General features: G+C 47.3%; 1 protein-coding gene across 1 annotated transcript in view; it reads right to left on the bottom strand.

Annotated features, from left to right (window-relative positions):
* Positions 1-227: 227 nt before the first annotated feature.
* The window catches only part of Dh44 (corticotropin-releasing diuretic hormone 44), a 154,059-nt gene continuing 133,463 nt past the window's right edge, over positions 228-20,823 (bottom strand). Inside the window, exons 2-3 of the mRNA XM_089570461.1 lie at positions 10,103-10,576; positions 228-3,904 (exon numbers count right to left, since the gene is read on the bottom strand). Of these exons, the coding sequence (XP_089426587.1) occupies positions 3,878-3,904; positions 10,103-10,504 (429 nt within the window). The 5' untranslated portion in view covers positions 10,505-10,576 and the 3' untranslated portion in view covers positions 228-3,877. The remainder of the gene's footprint in view (positions 3,905-10,102; positions 10,577-20,823) is intronic.

The following is a 20,823-nucleotide window of genomic DNA, read 5'->3' as shown; positions in this document are numbered from 1 at the left end:
TACTGCGGACATTTTTCAACCCCAGAGTTGAGAAGGGACTAAGAGTTCTTCGCCGTCCGCTTCACTCTTCATTGAAGTTTGTTGAAGTACCTTCAGCAGATGAGTGTTTGCACACAGTTCGCGTTAGCACCCCGCTCTAAGGCGTGACACCCATCACGACTCCAGAGAGCCGGAGGACGCCTCCGCCATGCGGGCCTCACGCACACCGAGCAAAGAAATAACTCACGGAGGTGTTAACAAAATAAGTTTAATGAACAGTCGACATTCAGTTCTAATTACAAGTTTTCAACATGGCATCGGCAGCAATGCGAGAAGAGGAAAGAGAGAGAGAGAAGGTGGTTGGAGAGGACGAAAAAAAAGAGAGAGACAGAAGAAACAGTTCCTCGAAGAGAGAAAAAGGACAACCACGGCTGGTATACGTACCGCTACACATCGATTCATGCACAGTTCAGGAGGGCGACCTCGCGCAGCTGTACGGACCTCATTAGAAAGAGAACGGCTCCAACTGAACCGAGGTAGAAAGAAAAAAAGAAAAAGCTGCGAACGGCGTCTCTCTCTTCCACCGTCGGCGTTTCACTATACCGCGTTGATCTGTCTCGCCGCTAACAAACCTGCCACCGAGGCAAAGGCTTTTCGATCTCTGAGCTAAGCGAGCGCTCGTTTCGATTCCCGTTTCGAGCGAGAGGTGATCACTTTGCTATCCCCTTTGAAAACAGTAGTGGAGGAGATCGGATCCTCCACCCAGTGCTAAAACAGAAAGTAGCGGAAATAAAGGAAGAAACAGCAAATTCGTGCTAGGATTGGGGAACAGCGACTTGTGCAGGCGTGCAGTGAGAATTGAGGAGAGTACGAAGTTGCTGCAGACTTTTACCTAAAAGATTACATTTATTGCTTGTAACTGGCATAGCGCATGCTGATGCTGCGACTCATCGTGGACGAGACACCGGGTGCGTTGTTGCTTTTTTTTGTTTTTGCGAACTTATATGATGATCGATGACGTGACGTACGACATCATCGGCGACTTTATAAACACAAACTGCGACAGAATGCGAATAGCGAAGTCATACGTGCTGCTATGGCAAACAAAAAATGTTTATTGCGCCTACAAGGAGGTCCGCTGAGCACATTTGCCTATAATCGCAGTCTCGAAGCTCGCTTATGATATGAAAGGCCGAGAAGGAAAAAGAAAAGAAGCTAAGATGGAAAACTTGTTTTCTCACGCTTCGTCGCTTGGCTCATGCTGGGCAAAAGAAAAAAGGAAATTCTTTCCCCTTTGTTCCTGCCCGCTAATCTGCCGTGACCTTGGCTCCTCGCCCGATAGGGAATCGAGAACAGCGCGCGCTTTCGATTGGTCAATTGGTTGTGGGTGCCCGCGTTTTCGATTCGCCCCTCTCGCTGCCTTGTGACCGGGAACAGACGACACTTTGTAGCTTCGGCTCTCTGGCGGGTATACACTCGACACGACGACACGGTGAGTGTATGTTTGTCTGTGTGCGTGGATTGTCTGGTCATCCTTGGTAGAGGGATATCCGGGGATCCACTCGAAGCATTAGGGATTAGCGCGCGGAGATAAGGAAAAACGATTCCAATGAGCAGGCGTGGGTTTAAAGACGAGGCTGCTACTCAGATACATAGCGATCGATTAGGGGTCGGGACAGGGGGATATAAGGTTGGGATCAGCTATAAGCGGGATTCGCTCTGCCGTTTGGGCTACCCACCAAAAAACCCTAGTCCTGAGACCTGTCCTTATTTCGTTATTTTATTTTTGCCGTCCCACGAATTACCAGCATCGTACGAATTCGGTCGAAGGAGAGTTAGACAGACGTCTCTGATATCACCTGCGTGCGGAGGATAAAGTTAGCGAGAGCAAAATGAAAAGAAAGTGAAACTTTCGAGAACTGTTAACGCAGACTCGGGCTTGTTTTCGCGAAGGACCTGCGGGTCAAATGCGACTCTCCAGGCTTCATCGGCGATGGCGTTGTATTCTGGGAGAACAGGGCTATTTCTATCTTGCTTTGGATGCTGCACTTGACTGCTCGCCGAACACACGAACCGGAAAATGAAAAAGAAGGGCTCGAGGGAGCTTTCGCGCTCACTGCGAAGGAATCAGTACCACGAACAGCCAGTAAAGCTTCATTTAATTGCAGAGCTTAAAAGTGCAACGGTAGTTGAAGACTTTCTTTGATCTATTAAATGTAATGCTGGAGATGTTAGCATAGAAAGTACCCACTGCTGTTTTTATCCTTTCGTGCGTCATTAGGAAAATCTCTGGTCGCGTAAAAAAAAGTGCTGAAAATATGCTACCTATTAGTATTCTGGCTAGTAATAGTAGGTTTCAACTTATCTGACTTCATAAAGGAGCTTTATTCTTTCATTTTTCAAGATGATGGTGACGGTGAATGCCCTGCTCATTGAGAAGATTCTTCATAGATCGATTTGCGTGACCTCTTATTAACTGCAGGCTTTCTCGCTGTTATAAATACCAAAGCAACCAACCAGTCAAGGCTATCACAGAGGAATTTTGCAGAGTGAATAACTCACCCGCTATTATCTTCGTTTTTATTATCAGTACAGCGCGCAGTTTGATGAAACAAACAGGGCAAAGACGTCGACAGGGGCTGAAATAGAAGTTTGCGGCCTCGTCCTATAGGCTTAGTGTAAGTGGTAGTTGCCCAAGCGGACGAAAGGAATCTCCGACGCAAAGTATGTGCGAAGGAAAAACTGACTGGAAAGGGGGGCCTCGTTTTCTCCCTATACAGTTCCTTTCCACGAAGAGAACATGCCGGGGTGGCGGCATCCCGTGCGCCGAGGGGATTAGAACACAGAATATGTACACTTGCGGAGACAGGGTTAAGGAACCGACCATGAAATAGGCTTCAACAACAATATATTGTACACCATTTTTCTTTGATAATATGCACACCAGAAATTAAAAATACGTATTTATATATATATGTAATAGTAAGCGCTGTTTAGTATTTACAAAGTATGACAAGCTCATGACGCAAAGGGAATCTCTGATATCATAACCCGATACTTTTCCTGGATGTCCCTCCCTCACTCTTTGCTTCGAGGACGAGTTTGGGTGTTAGAGGGAGAGGGTTTTCCTTCGCTCTGGTACAATCTAAAGCCCCGGGGATTTCCCATCGGCCATGTCGCGGAATTTGAGGGAGAGTGGATGCCTCGATCATCTCTGCCCGGTGCGGCAGTTTCGAAGGTGGATATGTTGGAAAGGCGGGCCACTTTCGGCGGTCCCCTTTAGGGTAAATCGATATGTCCTGTTATTTCTTGCTTTTTTTTTATCTTCTTCCGATACGCTCGCTACAGCGAGGGGGAATTGGAGGGTTGTCACTGGCGGGTTTGCGCGGCGAACGCTGCAAACAGCGAGCGGTCCTGCGTCGCGTCGCATGACCTCGCGATGGTGGGCTTTCGTGAGAAGCTTTGTCTGTCCCATACGAGTGACGTACAAGGAAGGATGCGCGTAGGATTCGTCACTCTGCCCGCCCGTGGTTGTGTGTACTGCTACTGCCTTTTTCTATATACTACAGTGCTCTGATCCGTCCGTTCTCTCCGAGCGCCGGCGCTTAGCAAATAAAGTGTGGCGGCAGGCTTTCGATATCGGCTGTACATTTGGAGCGGCGTTTGAGATAAGGGAGTATACATTGTCTGGCATTTTTTTTTTTTCATCTGTAAATTTTCTCGATAGTTCGAAGTCGGTTCTTTGCTTGTTTGGTTGCCTTTTTTTTTTGAAAAAGAGGAAAAAAGAAACCCTGTCAAAACGTTCCATCAGGGGTTAGGTAGGTGTTTTTTTTTGTTGTGGTTTTTTTTCACGTTCCGGAGTTCCTAGAGTTGAGTCTTTGTCCTTGTAAGACGGCCTTCAGAGGAGCTCCTCCGAGAAGGATTCCTGCAAAACACAAGACAGAAATAAAGGTGGAGATTTAGTTTTTCACAGACTAAAAAGCAAACTCAGTTCACGATTCAGTCAACTGTGATCACCGCTATGTAGGAAACACAGAGGAAAGGTCGTGAAAATAGTGGCGTGCAATCTGTTCGAATCCAGTTGTTGTTTGTGCGAGGTATGCTAGTATGACTGCCAATACTGTCATGTTTAATCGCAGGTGGGGGCCACGTCAGTCTCCCGTTCCCCTGCAACTGGTGTGTAAAAACATCCAATGAAGTGTTGACTAAAGTTCCTCTAATCACACTCCAGTAAAAAAAAATAATAATCTACTGAATTATGCCCTAAATACGACGAATTGTTTTGTCCTTTTGTCGTAACGGTTAGCGCGTTACGAAACCACATCAACAGTTCTAATACGCAAAGAAAAAGCAAAAATAGATATACCACATAGCGTTTTGCAGCATTCCGCGTCTGAACTTTATTCCACCAAACTGCACAGCTGCTTTCTGGGCGTTTAACCTGCTGTACCGTAAGACTTACTTCGCGTCACATTTGTATATATTTTTGGCTACTTCTCCGCGTTTCTCATCATCCGATTCTGCGTCGCGTCGACGCACACCGCGGGCTCGAAAAAGGTCAGCGGAGGGCAAAAAACTCGGCGCGCGTGATGGGATCTCCCGCGGCAGAGCCTCGTTTGAAATATCGGGCTCGCAAGGCACGCGCACGGGAGTTGAGTTGTTGCGCGTGCACAGGAGCTGTGAGTTGCCTTTGCCGATGGGTCTGCAGCGAGGGAAAGGAGTGTTAGGAGATAAGCGCGCCTCACGCAGAGCTCTCTGCGTGTGTAGACTGGATGTCTGGCTCAGAGTGGTAGCTCTGGTCAAATGTTTAGGGGAATCCCCCAAGGTGTAGTAAATTTGTAATAAGCGAGTACTTACTCATTGACATCCACCCAACCGCAGCCATACGGCTACAAAGGAAAGCTATACAGCTTTCTCAGAAACTTCGTAGTTAAAGAAAAATTCGTCCTGGTCCGGGGTTCGAACCCGGGACCACCGCTACACCGGAGCAGTCGCTCTACCAACTGAGCTAACCGGGACGGCAAGCTTATGGTAGGGCGAGAGCGAATTGATCAATAACTCGAAGTGGGAGCAGTGTTGGTCAAATGCTTAGGGGAACCCCCCAAGGTGGAGTAAAATTTGTAATAAGGGAGTAATTACTCATTGACATCCACCCGAGCGCAGCCATACGGCTACAAAGGAAAGCTATACAGCTTTCTCAGAAACTTCGTAGTTAAAGAAAAAAACATTTGACCAACACTGCTCCCACTCCGAGTTATTGATCAATTCGCTCTCGCCCTACCATAAGCTTGCCGTCCCGGTTAGCTCAGTTGGTAGAGCGACTGCTCCGGTGTAGCGGTGGTCCCGGGTTCGAACCCCGGATCAGGACGAATTTTTCTTTAACTACGAAGTTTCTGAGAAAGCTGTATAGCTTTCCTTTGTAGCCGTATAGCTGCGCTTGGGTGGATGTCAATGAGTAATTACTCCCTTATTAGTGGTAGCTCTGGTGTAAACCGCCTCTCCGTTTCTAAAGGCCTGCTCCCAAGCTGCGCGCGTTCGCGGACGGATTCGATTGCCACCCGGCACGTTCGAGACGCGCGAGCTTTCCTTCGTGTTTCTGTGTTTGTTCCTACTTTTCCTACGGAAGGCTTTATACCTTTCATCTACTTTTCTTCGGGGGTCGTTCCTACAGAGCAGACATCGCCTTTAGGGAATGGTAATGCTACTCTGACACCAGACTTGGGTGCATGGGTTTTCAACGACCCCCATGACGTCACAACTCTGAGTAACATGGACTTGAGTAGTGCAAGAGAGGGCAGTGCGCGCAACGTTTACGCGGCATTGATGTTTCTGGTGCATTCTTCTGGCATGGCAGTGATGTGGGATTGAATAGCGTGTACGATGCCCCGGTTCTGTGTTGTTAGTGACGCATCTATTCCAGTGCATTACTAGGGTGAGCAATGGAGCAGAGGTCAGCGTGCGAGAAGTGGGTTAAGAAAGCCCAATGGACAGTCAGTGAAGTGTTAAGAAGACGCTCATGGGTGCATTTGTCTTTTTGCAGTTCGAAGAATGCTGACCAGCAATTTTCTTGCTAGTCAGCTCAGTGTTAGCATGTTAGCTCCTGGTGCCGCCAATGTCTTCTTTTTTTTTTTTAATGTGTGTTTCATATTGTGGCTTTGTACACTCTAAAGTGGAAGGAGTAAAAGGAGAGTAAACTGTTCTCTAACGCACTCCCTTGCTTACTCCCTTTTCACTGCTTTCACTGTTTTCACTCCCTTTTCCCTTTTCATTTCATCGTCGCCGCCGCGGTGGCGCAGCGGTTATGGTGCTCGGCTGCTGTCCCGAAAGACGCGGGTTCGATCCCGGCCGCGGCGGCTAGAATTTCTTTAGAGGAGAAATTCTAGAGGCCCGTGTACTGTGCGATGCCAGTGCACGTTAAAGAACCCCAGGTGGTCGAAATTTCCGGAGCCCTCCACTACGGCGTCTCTCATAGCCTTAGTCGCTTTGGGACGTTAAACCCCATAAACCAACCAACCATTTCATCGTCGTCAATCGTATCCTACTCCCAATTACACCCTTCGCGGTTCCATGATAACACACGCATCTTCATATAAATATTTAGGTATTAGCTTTACACAGGATTTCTCTTGGACCACCCACATAATGAACATAACCAACGAAGCTAACCGTGTTCTTGGTTATCTAAAGCGCAACTTGCGTTTGGCACCTGCTTCCGTAAAACTGTCCGCCTATTTAACTCTTGTCCGTCCTAAACTTGAATATTCATGCTCAATCTGGGACCCCCAACAAATTAACCTAGCCAAAACCCTTGAGTGCGTCCAGAGCCGCGCGATAAGATTCGTATATTCTGATTACTCATATCATACGAGCGTAACAGCATTGAAAACAAAAGCTAACCTCCCCAGCCTTGAATCCCGTCGAAAAATAGCCAGACTCTGCCTTTTCCACAAGTTTTATCATTCGCATTTCAGCCAATCCGTTATCACCCCTGCATACCGCCTTTCACTTCGTATCAGTCATCCGAAAGCTGTCCATACACCTCGAGCATCTACTTCTGCGCACCTAAAATCATTCTTCGCCCAGACCGCAAGAGACTGGAACGACCTCCCCGCTGAAGCTTTCATCCATCCTGGCCTGGAATACTTCAAATCATTCATCACTGATTTTTTTCTTCAATGATATGTATGCCCACCCCTCATGTAATGCCCCTAGTGGGCCTTTGAGGTACTAATAAATAATAAATAAATAATAATATATATAGGAGTATTTGTGTTTAGAGTGTAACACAGCGGAGGCAAGAGCCCCGCCTTCACACTAAATATACTTATAATTTTCGATCCGCCTGACTATTCGTTTCTTAAGCCTGCAAATAAAGAATTCTGGCCTCTTGGATGTGAACGACCTCGCGTAAGAAAAAGATAGGGTGAGAAAATATGCTTGCTTTTCTTTCGCACGAACTCCACAACTCCCTTGCGAAAGGACGCATAAATAGGAGTTTTGAAACGTAATCCTTTCTTAAGACAGTGGCCTGAGCGGAGTGAGGCGTAAATAGAACAAAGTTAATATTCGAAAAAAAAAAAAAGATATCTCTTTGCAGACGGAGGCCGTTCAACCGGTTCGCAGTTATTCAGCGAACCCTGGGGAATTCTTCCACAGAAGCGGGCTCGCTGTCACTTTCGGGAGTCATGATTAGTCGTCGCATGGAGACCCTTTGCTACGATGTCTCTCTTCCTTCCAAGGAGAACAGAAATTCGAGCATATGATTTGAATATAATTTCGAAAAACAACAGGATTTGAGCTAGTTCGTGATTGTCATTCGAAATTATTCCCGAAGAGCGGCGTATGCAAAAACGGAGAAGCTGAGAAAACTGAGTGAAGCTTCTGCAAGACTGAAGCAGGCTGAAGGTCGAGCCCGGATGTACGGCGAACCCAGATGTGTGCCAGGAAAGTTGCGATAGCCGCGGACTTTTTGATCCTCGGCTTATGGCTGACAAAGCATTCACAATTGAGAGTAGTGGTCTCATCCCCAAATCCTGCCGACTTAGTCAAAACTTCAGTGCGACAACAGCGGCGTAGTCGGCCCATACCAATCGAATGCTTGTCTGCATATGGGGTGCAGTAACAGCGACAAGTCATAATTATTTTGATTTCGTAAACTTCTGGCAGGCATTAGCAAAATCGAAAGTTGCAATTGCCGACATGACTATAATTGGAAAAACAATAACCATAGCGGATATAATCGTTATGGTCATTGTTCCTTCGCACTGATGTGACCCACCCCCAGTCAGCTAACTTAACCATGCGCGCTGCATGGAAAACAAAACTTTTGTTCTGGATTCCGCCTTTGTTAGCTTCCCTTGTGCTCGCGAGAGAGAGGGAGAGAGAGAGCGAAAAATGAAAGTTTGATGTGACGGACCTTTATGCATTTCTCCAATTCCCTTCCATTTCCTCTTTTCCTCTCCCTGTGCATTCATGTGCTCCCATAAAAGGTTTGTGCCTCTGAACTGATATTTATTTCCTGCGATGCCTCACCAGCTGGCTCGCCGGTTTACATAATTTAATCATTACCGCAAGCAGCAACCACGAAAACTTCGCGGAACTTTTGTTGTGTTTATTGTTTGCGGAGATATAGTTTCACGGAGCTAGAACTTCACGCAGCATATGTGCTCTAGCTTCTTGTGAAAAGCGGCGCCCTGTGCACCAGCGAAAGCACTGGCCGTACACCGAGTGCCAGCTCTTGTACGTTTCCCATTTGTTCTGAATGACTTGTGCGTCACTAGCGCAACCTTATACTCCAACTCACCAACTCACAAGCTGTTTGCAGCGCTGTGAAGGTTGCGGTAATTTAAGCCAATCAGAACGCTGCGCGCTGCAATACGTGTTCCTCCGCGCCTCGTATCCCGCGACTGATGGCTCCATCTCTGAGAAGGAAAGAGCACGTTTTCAGCTGCTGCGGGCAGGAGACTCGGTCGACTCCGCGGGCGCCATGTTTACGAATGGCGGCGCACCACTTCGCAGCAGGCCTCCGCAGTGCTGTGGGCTTTCTCTGCTAATTTAACAAGTGAACGAAACGCTCGCTGTACTTTCAAACCACCAGCCAGAATTACTTTAAATTACTGCAATAAATATTTGAAAAAAAGTCGCAACAATGCTCAAATATTCGACGGACAGTTTCTTGTCTTCTTGAGACAGCACTACCTTTTACAATGCTATAAACAGTTTGTGAGAGGAAATAGAGTACGGGTCCGGTGACGTCATGGGTTAAGAATTTCACATTATTTTCCTGGGGCGAAACGACGCTTCTCGTTGTATGTCAAGAAGGTTCCTTTCCCATGGATGCACCATCGATGAATGTCGCAGGCAGTCAGTGCTTGGTGAATAAAATGCGCCAGCCCGTAAACGGCACACGTAAAGGGCTGTGCGCTTTTCTGAGATTGCCGTCACCTATACAAAAGTTTCGCTTTCCTTAATAAATATTCCACTACTATCTCAGAAGAGCTAACTAGAAAGAGAAGGAAGGATTATGTTTTTACCCAACCTCTCTTCTTCACCTGCCACTATATGACTCAATTAGAGTACAGGTGTGTTTTCAGCCACTCCCTTTAACCTCTTATTTTGCTTTTTTATCATTCTTTTTCATCGTTTAAGCCACGTGCACCTCTCGTTCACATCAGATAGCCACCGTGTTTAAAATCTACAAGCCGGAACTTCAGCAGGAGTTTTCTGATATTACAGGGCATTACAGACACAACACGGGCTCGCTCGGCCACTTTCAACGCACTCTTCAGTTGCTGCTACGGTCCTGCATATATAGAATTGATCAAATGTTCTCCGGCCACAAAATCCGCTTTTGAGCAGTGCAGTCGGGCATTGACGGAAACTGTGAAGATAGCAGCGCCCTCAGGATTGAGTAGAGACTCCTCTCCGAACTCCATAGATTTTGAGCTAAGTGGTGGCGGTGGTGTGTGTGTGTGGGGGGGGGGGGGAGAGGGGAGGGGAGTACGGCGTAGGTACCTCAATACGGCTCAGAAGCACAGCATGCGGTCTAGGGACTTCTGACTAATCCTCTACCAGGGGTCCCCACGAAGTCTAAGGCGCCGTGGAGCACCAGCGGGCCGCGTACCTGGGGGCTGAAGGACGACCGGTCGTCGTCGCGCCGTAGCAGGCTGGCGGCCACGTCGTCCGGGGCGCTGCGCTTGCCGAGGTCCTTGAGAATCTTGTCGTTGGCCTGGATCTTGTTCTTGATGCTGCGCTCGATGATGTCCTGCATCATCTTGTCTCGCAGCACGTCCAGCGGGCTGACGATGGACAGCGACGGCATGTGGTCCCGGTTGTGCATGCTCAGCGAGGGCAGGGGCCCCGCGCGGCTGCGCAGAGACAGCGGGCCCCGCTTCCACAGGTCGGAGAGGTCGAGCGTCGGCTTTCCCGCCCCGGCCACGCCGAGCCGAGCGCCCAGCGCCGCGTCGCTCACGATCAGCGCCAGGAGGAGCCACGGGCATGCCGCCGGAAGGTGCACGGTCCGCATCGCCGCCGCCGCCGCCGCTAGGGGTCGTGCAGGTGCTGCTATCGCCGGCTCAGCAGGGTGTGCCGCGACACCCTGCCATACACCGAGAAAAACCGAAAAAAAAAAAGAACTGTAGTCAGCGGGAGAATGACGCTCATCGCTTTGAGTTCAAGCAAGAACAGAAGCCAACGTTGTACTCGGCGACAGCTCTTCTTGGCAATGGAGGGAAGGCTACTGTGGCGGAGTGTATGCAACTGTGCCATTCCGCCAGATAGTTCGGCCGCATCACGGTGCGTCTATCCGTATAACGCGTTACTGTATCCGCTATGCCTTCACTCTATCGCAGACTCACTGGATCAGTGACTCTGTGTATATGGTGCAGCTGGCGCCATCTGTCGAAGCTTCTTGAAACTAGAAGTGCCTAGCAAATTCGTTGTGCTCAAGAAAGCAGTTATTTCTTTGACAACGTTGAAAGTTTCCAGTTGTATTAGATAACGAATATTGGCCATATTCTATATTTTAAGGGGAAACTAATAACTGCAAGCGAGGGCTATAGCCCCGTGTTGAGTACGAGCAATAGGATGAACTCGCTCCTACAGATTCATAACCAAGTGAAGGACAGCACGGGGAAAACAGCTAACTATAGACACACAATAGCGAGGTAGTTCAGCTGAGGATTAAATGGAGAAATGAAGGCGATATGCGGGTGTTTTATGTTTAACCTGTACACATTTTTTTTAATTAGTGAAATATACGTCCGTGCGACCTGTGCAAGTGAATTGTCCGGCAATTACTCACCTGAAGCAGAGCAGTCAAAGTATGAAAAATAAACTGAAATTACTATTTTTTCTTATTTTTGTTTGTAGTGCGCAAGACTTTACCGCGAAATTCAAGGCCTTCAACATTGAAAGCAAATTTCGGAATCGGTATCGTGGTTCGAGATGTCGGACGTGGAAGTGGTGTTTAAAATATACAAAACATGCAAGGTGACTTTAACACGTTGCATACGGAGCAAATTGCGTCGCTTTCTCGCTTTTCTATTACACCATGAGCTGCTATACTGGGCTCATCCCAGATAGAACTGTCGTGGGCACCAAATGACGTCATCATCATCATCATCATCAGCCCGAATACGCCTACTGCACGCCAAAAGTTTTTCCCGTACCTCTCCAATTAACCCTGTCCTGGCCAGCTGCGGCCAGCTGTGCCCGCAAACTTCGTAATCTCATCCGCCCACCTCTGCGCCACCCGCTACCCTTCCCTCTCTTCACATGAAATGTTGTCAATGTCCTCATGACACATACGTCATGGTTTCATTGGTCCCACTGATCAGTCATTGTGCCAGTTTAATTATCACGCGGCCCATTAATTGTCAATGTGTCCTCTGAACCAAATCGTGTCACATAACCAATAATAAACACCTATAAAAAATTTGTGCAGCTAGACTTACACCTCTTACCGGTTTATTTTTGTCACGTGTTGGCATTTGTGACAACCTGTTGACAGGTACCTCTCTCAACGCGATGTAAACAAACGACTTTCTCCAATAAGCTCAGCACGTTCACTACGGAGAAAAATAAGTTCTTTACGTCGTGTTTACGTAAGCACTCGACTCGCAAACGCCTCGTGACAGAACTCCGAAAAATGACGCCCCCTCTTCTTTCCTACTCCTTCTTGGCGCGTACACATTTACGGCGCTGATCTCCGACGAGAAGAGACAGCAAGCAGCGCAGAGGACGTATATAAGTTTCTATAGCTGCCGCCCGTGCATCGGGTCTCGGCTGAATTCACCTGTGCGTGCGACCTGCAAAACAGCGCGAAATCACGACGTGACACCTGGCGGCGTAAACAGGATGCTCGGCGGTGAGTCGACAGCGCCCTAAAAGAGAGAATATATATATATATATATATATATACTGCGAAATATGTCTAGCTCTCTGGCTTCCCTTTCATCCTAACACCTTTATTCGCGCTGTCAGGTGCATAATGTCTGAGTTTACACGTGGCACGTCGGTGCAGAGTCGCGCATGCTTGCGCCCTCTCGTGACGTTTGTTTCGAAACGCAGCGCTGCGCTCGGGCCGCATGCATTGCCCACCTATCCGGCTGACAGACTTTGCTCTGCGTCGCTCGCACGCGGGCGAGTATTGTTGGCGATGCGAACCACGAATCCGCATTCTCGAATTCCTTTTTTTATTTTATCCGACGTGTCAAGTGCCCATCAGTCCGTGCAAATAATCTTTTGTATGCGGCGTGTTGTGTTCACGTACTACGACCACGGTCTGACTGCTCTATATACTTATCTAGTCACCACACTTCAGTCTTTACTTCGTTTTTTCTTTCCCAGTCTTTTTCCTCTCCGTGATGAAAATAGTTGTCAGTCGACTTGACATCGCTATGTCCCACTCTTTCCTCGACATTTCCTCGAACAGTTCATTTCCTCAAAGTCGCGAGAAAAAAATACTTCCGTTTCATACTCTTTCCTCCTTCCGGCGTTGGCAGGCGTAACACTGTTAGTATGGCACGGACTGTAAATAGGTTCTAGGAACATTTACTTCCGAATGCCTTAGGCACGCGGTACTTCGCGCTGAATGTTGCAGAGGCGCAGTGATTAAGCGGGACGTTGGCTACACGCGTTTTATATGGTCAGGGTAAGGTGCTGAAGCGTTCTTCAATGGACGCGCAAAGTATACTCTGGATGATCACACAGCCTTTGAAATGCAATTATTACTTTCTTTTGATTCTATTCCATTCTTATCGTACTCCACCCTGTATAGCATTAACTTGCCATAATTGGCAGGTATAGTGTCGCCTGAACCAGTGACCACTCCCGCTTCTCAAGTGCGTAAGTTATAGCCTTCGTGCTACTGCATCTTTTTTTTTCTTACTTTCCCTTCACACTCCCTCTTTTTCCTCTCCAGAGCGCACTCTCAGCAGAAACGACCAAAAAGGGGCCGCTTTATAGAGCACTTCCTTTTACTCCCTTTTATAAAAGGGAGTGCACTCGAGGTCAGCCTACTCCCTTTTTACTCTCTCATAGGCTTATTCGTGTTTACAGTGCTCGATTGTGAACCGGCATTTTCTCCTGCTTAACCTCCTCGTCCTTCTTTTCATCTTCCACTCTCTGCCAGGCGAGTGCCGAAGGACGGCAAATATCGAAACCGAGTAGAACGGGGATAAAATTCTCATGTTATTCCCACTTAGCCTTAGCCTAAAAAGAAAGTTCCGTCGACCCCAACGCGTTTTTCAAGTACTCTGCCTCACGACATGTTTGCATCGATTTATTGAAGCCACATTTGCCCCTAGCGAATCAGAGGTCGGATTCTCCATCTCGTCCGGTGTAATAACGCCTCTCAACTGACCGCCAATTTTGCTTTCCAAAAAAAAAAAAAGGCATCCCGATAGCCGAACTAAATAACGAGTGTCAGAGAGCGATGAACCGTTCCGACACGTGCTATACGTGCCTCGATGGTGATATCATCTCTGATTTGATTTGCTGGCACGAGCGACAGCTTCCATAGCTCAAGCGCCTGTTGCAAAATGCGAGAGAAAGCATCGAACTACAGGACGAGACCCAGACGCACTAATGTGAAAACATTCACAACCGCAATATATATATATATATACGGAAGTCCAGGTACGTTCATTTCGATCCGGGGAGAGACAGCTCCAACGGCTTCCTTTTTATTGCTATCGCTGTACTCTATTTTTAGTATATATTTTGGCTGTGGTAGAGAACCGTTATATACACTCCATCTGTGCTAACTTGAACCGAGCGCACGTGTCAAAAGATCGTACCAAAAATAGATCCAGGAGTGCGCGAATCCTACGTGGCTTCCTTTCAGGTGTTGGCTCCAAGAAAAAAATGCGGTGAAAAGGACTGGGTCCCCGGCTAATGTCACAGCGTTTCGTTAACTGATTGAAACTCGCTACTCCCTCACAGATTACCAGAAACTTCCGGTTGGCGGGCTTCATGATTCTAATGACCGCTGTGCTTGGAAGGAAAAGGTTTTAGGACGTGGTTGATAACGCATCTTAAAGCTGCTCTCATGGTAACCACATCGAAGGTAATTATTTGAACGTAAAGTCGCGCTTTAAGGTGAATTACTCATCCTGGGGAGGCAATTTTTGCGTTGAGTGCAGCCATTCTTGCATTCGAAGGCAATTAGAAATCAAGAACTATACTTGACAGGTCCAGGAATTTGACCTCTTTGGTGCGACGCAGTAAGCTTGAAGCCATAGCGTGGACGATCGGTTTGCTATTTTGCGATACAATTTTACGTACCAGAACTGTGCGGCCCAGCACTGGATTTGCATTAGTGACGCTTCCAAGGTCCAGACATGCCCGACACCTGATGCTAGGTCGCAAGCTCGTTACGACGACAACTTTCTCAATAGCCTAGTAACATAGTGCAGAGTCCTTGAAAGCCGCCAACTATATCATTTAATTTCTTCTTCTGACAGCAAATAAAAACCACACTTAGTGCGTGAGCACTAATCCGATGGGTGCCAACCCCGAACAAAATCGCAGGTTGCGTTGTCTGTTCCATTGGTCGTTCGCACTGGCCTAGCGCTAAATCTCCGATCCGCGACACTGCCCGCTCAACGAATTCGAGGTTCCAAAATTTTTATTTATGAGCTGCTTGAGATAAGCCTGCGTGAATATTTCTCTTGTTGGATCTGCACCAAACCCAGGCCAATCCCCTACCGTGGGTACGTGCTTTCAAACTGATTCGAATGCAGTGAACATTCTCTGTAGCTGTCTTTTTTTTTTCTTGGTAAAAAGTCCTGTCGTTGTAAATCAGTCAATACACCTCCTGCGTTGGGTGTATTGCACTGCGCTGGGGTAAAGCAAAAGGCCTTTTTTTTTTTCCAGGAAATACTAAATTCACGTTGCTGGACGCACTTTTCATGACGACTCGGAGTTGCATAAGTAAAACGCAAAACCTTCTAGAGTCCAAGAATTCGCAATAATTCTGGATCACACAGAATCGAAAAGCAACGACTACAACAACCACAAAACAAAACACACCAACAACACCGCCAGTTACGTCGGGATTTCTGGCGGGTGGCAAATAAGCGCTGGCCGCGCAACGAGAACAGTCGGTACATTCGGGAATGCTGTGCGATTCATCAATATCAATTTAGCCGGTTGCGAGGAGAGGACCGCGGGCCGCGCGCCATTCGGCGGGGACGACACCACGCTACTGGTCGCGGGGTCCGCGCCGACGGTGTCGGCACGTTCGGCATGCGTCACGCAGACCTGCGGGAGAAGAGGAGGGGGAGAGGTGGTGGGAGAGGGTTGTCCTTTCGTTCTCATTTTGCCAGCGCGCACGTGCGTGTTCCATAACCTGGTTCTTCAGCGAAAGCTGACCACAAAAAAAGTGAGAGCAGTGCGAGACGCTGTCACGTTCCTCTTGTTTGCTGTTTGTTTTTTTCTCACTTCGCCAGCTGCAAATAGATTTCAAACCCACGTATGGAACGAATTTATTCTCAGTGCTTTGATTTTTGTGGGAAGCAGGGGGCCGAGGATGGGGTACAGAACGTGCCGTGATTTACGATCGGGACCCGCTGTTTCCGAACACGGCCGCCTGGAAATTGGGCTGCCACTTCATGCCACGTGGTGCTGCCGTATGCGATCACGTGACGCTGTCAGCGCTGTTCGAGGAATGTCAGATTTTCCGAAAAAGTGAAAAAAAGAAAGACTCAAGCAACTTGTAGCCGGATTTATTGCAGCTGAATCTGCCTGGACAAGAATGATTTTCGTTCGGATGGCCCGACAGCGACCGACGATGCACGATGATTAATGTCATGATGATGGAGGAAAGGGTGATTGAGGATGAGTAATTACCCATAGCAGGGCAGAAATTCGCGTTTCATTATATTTACCTACTTGTCCTATTTAGCTGCTTAAACTAATGGATATGTAATTAGTGACTCCCAAATTCAGCTTTTAGAAATTGAAAAGACTTAAACTTTGTTGACCTACTAATTACAATCTCCTCGGTGCACTTAATTTTTTCTGACGGAGGCTCTAAGTAGAGAGACTCTTTAAAACTTATGTTTGGAAATTGCAGACAAAAACTTCCGGATGCGTTATCCTAGCTTGAATGCTTTCTGCACTAAAAAACCGCACAACAAAGAGTTGATCAGTGCTATCAGATCCCACCTTATAGCCACAGGACAAACATTTTTTGAACGTCCTTTCTCTGTACAGACCACCGAGAAAAGGAATTCACTACCACGCGATGTGCTGAGTTGCAATGCTGTGAATCGCTTTTACAAAAAGCTTTGCACCCCCGTGTCATACAACCATTCAGTCAATGCGGGTTTGCTTTCAATAAAGCATACCAAAAAGAAAGGAAGCACTGTGTGGCGTTTATGTGGGCGGTAGAATTTCCCATCTTAATTGTAACACCGATGGAGGTACCTCTTTTTTCGAGGCGACTTGGTGCACGGTGCAGTGTTTTCGCAACTTCACGGTGCCCTACACGAAATGGGCTAAGTGTTAAATTTTTAATTTTACAGCGCAATTAAGGACAGTGGACCAACTTTAAGAAGAGCGTCAAGCACACCGGATAAGCTTCCTAAAGCTTGTCACGTATTCGTTATTGCTCTGTAAGTTTAAAAATGCATGACCAACTAGCCAAACAGCCCCTTTTGTTAAGTTTTAAAAATAACAAAAAAAAAACAAAATCTAGGTCGACGCTTCGAGACTGCTGCTAACGAAACATTGTCTGAGGCCCCCTGCAGGCAGCAGAGGACGCGCGGTTTGCGACGGTTCAGTTCCTGATTCATTCTTTCTAACCTTTTATCATTGCTAGCTGCCTGTGACGTCAAGGTGACGTCAGCAATCAGAGTCTTTGCGATGTGAAAAGGTGGGATTTACCTATGAGGAACACAGATTAGAATGAATTAGAAAACTAAAGCTTACAAAATGTGTCTTGAGCAGATTTTTATTTATAGCACTATAAGTGATTTGAAACGAATTAGGAACATTTGGATCGTTGATATAGAATACGACTTCGTGTTGATTGTTTAATATAGTAAATATTTTCGGTAAGACACTGATGCATAAGGCGGAGATTAAAAGTTTTTTCTTCTTTAAAACTCAATCCTCCAGTTACGAGGCATCGTTGTATTGTTACTTTTGTCAACTTAATTTTCCTTCGAATAGCGCACTAAGGCGCGTCGCCGGAGCATATATATATATTTAATATAGGGATGCGAAAATAGTGGGACAGGACCAGGGAAGGTCTTCTGTATAAATATGGAAATATGGATGAAACTTGCCCTACTCTGAAGCATTACTGGCACCTGGACGAAAGGCACTTCGCCAAAAGCGCTCTTCGCATACAGCTCCTTCGTTCACTCTCGAAAAGTTTGGTTTGGTTTATTAAGGTTTAACGTCCCGAAGCAACTTAGGCTATGAGGGACGCCGTAGTGAAGGGCTCCGGAAATTTCGACCACCTGAGGTTCTTTAACGTGCACTGACATCGCACAGCACACGGGCCTCTAGAATTTCGCCTTCATAGAAATTCAGCCGCCGCGGCCGGGTTCGGGTCAGCAGCCGAGCGCCGTAGCCACTGAGCCACCGCGGCGGGGCTCGGAAAGTGCTTCCTTTTTGTTCGTTCACGCAGTCTACGTCGCAACGTTGCTGATGAGCGTTCGTGTTTAACCCGGTGTCCGTCTGAACCTGATTCGACGCGAGATTTTCTCTAGTCTTTTACTAACGAATGTAATCCACGATTGGTCGGCTTCTTAGGTCAAGACAGGAGGGCAATTTAAACTCGCTTCAAAGAAGCCCTGAGGTGGCCTGCAGTGAGAGACGCCCTAGAGGCATACTTTCTCTCATGCATCCGAGACTGTTTTTGCGTAGCTGTGACATCGGGTCAAATCAGATTATTTCTGAACTTTCTCAGCGTGCAGAGGGAGCAGCTGCGGAATAAGGCGCGATATTTTCACGAGTGGTGTGACTATAGACACGGTCCCAGACTGCGCACAATGTGGTTGGCGCAGAACTGTTAATCTGTTTATCGGGCGAATTTATTCCCACAAACAAAAAACAACTCGATGGCAGAGATAGCAACAGGTTCGCTGTACAGACGTTGTTCATAGCCGCCCCGAATTTAGGGATCACCGAGAACATTCGAGCAGAAATACGGCATTTTTGGGCGACGTCGTTCAGGGCTTCCGTACTTTTTTGACACCATGGCAAAGCGTTTTCTTGAACGAGAGGACATAGTAGTAGCGCTAAAAAACAAGGACGACAGGGTAGACAAAGACAACACAGGCGCTAGTGTGTTCGGGCTCTGCAGCCCAAACACCAACTAGCCCAGCTTCCTGCCTTAAATGCCTTACTTTCTTGAACGAGATGTATTTAAGAACCAAAAAATGTAAGATAACAAAATTTTCTTTGACGCAGTGTAATCGCTGTGGATTCTCCTTGTTTTCAAAGTTTATAAAATCGCACAGATATTTTTAGATGCTTCGTGATTGAAATAGGTGCGTTGCGTGTGCACGAGATGGCGCTCTGTATTTGCCCTGTGATTTGTATTTGAGTGCTTTTCTCAAATAACGTCGTTATCCTTCGATTCGTGGCCGTTGGATTATTGTTTTTTTTTTGCAACTTAATTAATATTTTTTTAGGAAATATTGTGATGCTTGCGCCGCTGCTATGATTCTGCGCACATGGAATATATGCTTCGGTCCAAAGCTTGACTACGGCAAATACAAAGCCTTAATTTTCACGTATTCCCACATCAGGCACGTAGCCACAAGTTTTTTTTTTTTCTGGAGGGGCCGAAGGCAATAATTTTTAGTACTGGGGCCGGGATAGCCATGCGTGCTCAAAGAGAAAGTTCTCATAGAGCTGGTGGGGCAGGGAAAGGGGGGGGGGGGGGGAGTGATACACGGGCCTTCCCTTGGATACATGCCTGATTGCCATGATGATTTAAGGCTATCTCGAAGAAACTGACATGGAGAGCAGCATTGATTTTCCCTCTCGGTAAAATTGATAATCTCTATGCCGGTTCCATCGGGTTCACAAAGGAATACCCAAGATGCATCCCGACTATCTGCCAATATGGGGGTCGCCTTTCATTAGTGTCGAGTAGTCAGAATGACTTCTTTCCTTACTACACTCGTGCTACCGAAATAATAGATTAAGAGGGAAGCATAATGGCATGTCTTGGCACTTTATTTTTGTTTTCTGGGCTTTTTTCTTTTTCTGGGCAGCGTCAACTTCGGGTTTACTTGTACCCAGCGCAACCTAGGAGGCAGTTCCGACTTTTGTGTTGCTCGTTGCTACATCCTACCGGGGGAAAATGGAGGGTTAGAAGAGAAGGAAAAATGTGACAGAAAGAAATAGCGCCAGAAGAAAGACACTATGCTGCCAGAAAAAAAGGCCTTTACTGTTCTCTTCGCTGAGTGCGTGTGGAATACAATTAACCTTGTTTGCGATGAGAGTAGCATCGCTTCTATTGCTCGGCTGCTCCTAATTGTTCCCATGTTCTTGCAACGACATCAGTCGTTGTCGCTTGTTTCACTCCAGCGTATAAGCACTCATCGTCTCCTAGCATGTCCTGCAGGATATATTTGCTACTGGGGATTCTTCTTTCTTTTTTTTTTTTTTGCCGAACACGATTTTACGCCCGCTTTCGTGGCGCTTCCTGGCTGTGTCACCAGCTTTACCTTGCTGTTGCGTGCCCTAGTGTCTTTACTCCAGCACTTCTACCTCGGTAATTACAGCAGCATCACTGACAGAGTTAGCGACTGCGTGCCTTGCAAGGCACGTATGATACGCAACCCTCGTTACGGTGCAGCGATAGCGTGCTTCGTCTCCACCAACGTGAGAACGAAGAATACGTGTGGGAGGAGAATGTATTCGCGAGAGTACAAGGTCTGCTCCTAGAGGAGCCAATTTCTTCGTTACTTAAATTTGCCTTTCTGTGTCCGCACAGAGGGATGGTGTTACTGCGCCTTTCCTTTCCTCGTAACCTCCTCTCCCTTTTTTTTCTCCACCATCACCACCTTTTCAATGTACCTGCTTCGTACGTCGTTACCCACTTCACATAACATCTGTCCATCTTCTCGAAGCGTACTGTAAATTTCCTTGTTGTTCCCGTTCAGCGGCAACCCCTGCGCCGAGCCCACCTGCCTCCTGAGTCATGTGACCATGTGACGCCAACACGACCTACCCACCGGGGCAGCTTGCAACATGGTCCCCGAATTGTGAGCAAACTGCCCACCGGGATAGGTGGGAGTTGAATTAATGACTGGTCGCGAGAGGTTGCTGGGGGAGAGTGACCCGAGTCTCACTGGCCCCACCGATGGCTGTGTT

The sequence above is a fragment of the Amblyomma mixtum genome, chromosome 2 (genome assembly GCF_055824585.1).
Source record: "Amblyomma mixtum isolate Tamu chromosome 2, ASM5582458v1, whole genome shotgun sequence".
Lineage (NCBI taxonomy): Eukaryota > Metazoa > Arthropoda > Arachnida > Ixodida > Ixodidae > Amblyomma > Amblyomma mixtum.
The sequence above is the reverse complement of the archived record's forward strand: the minus strand, read 5'-3'. Positions and strand labels throughout refer to the sequence as shown.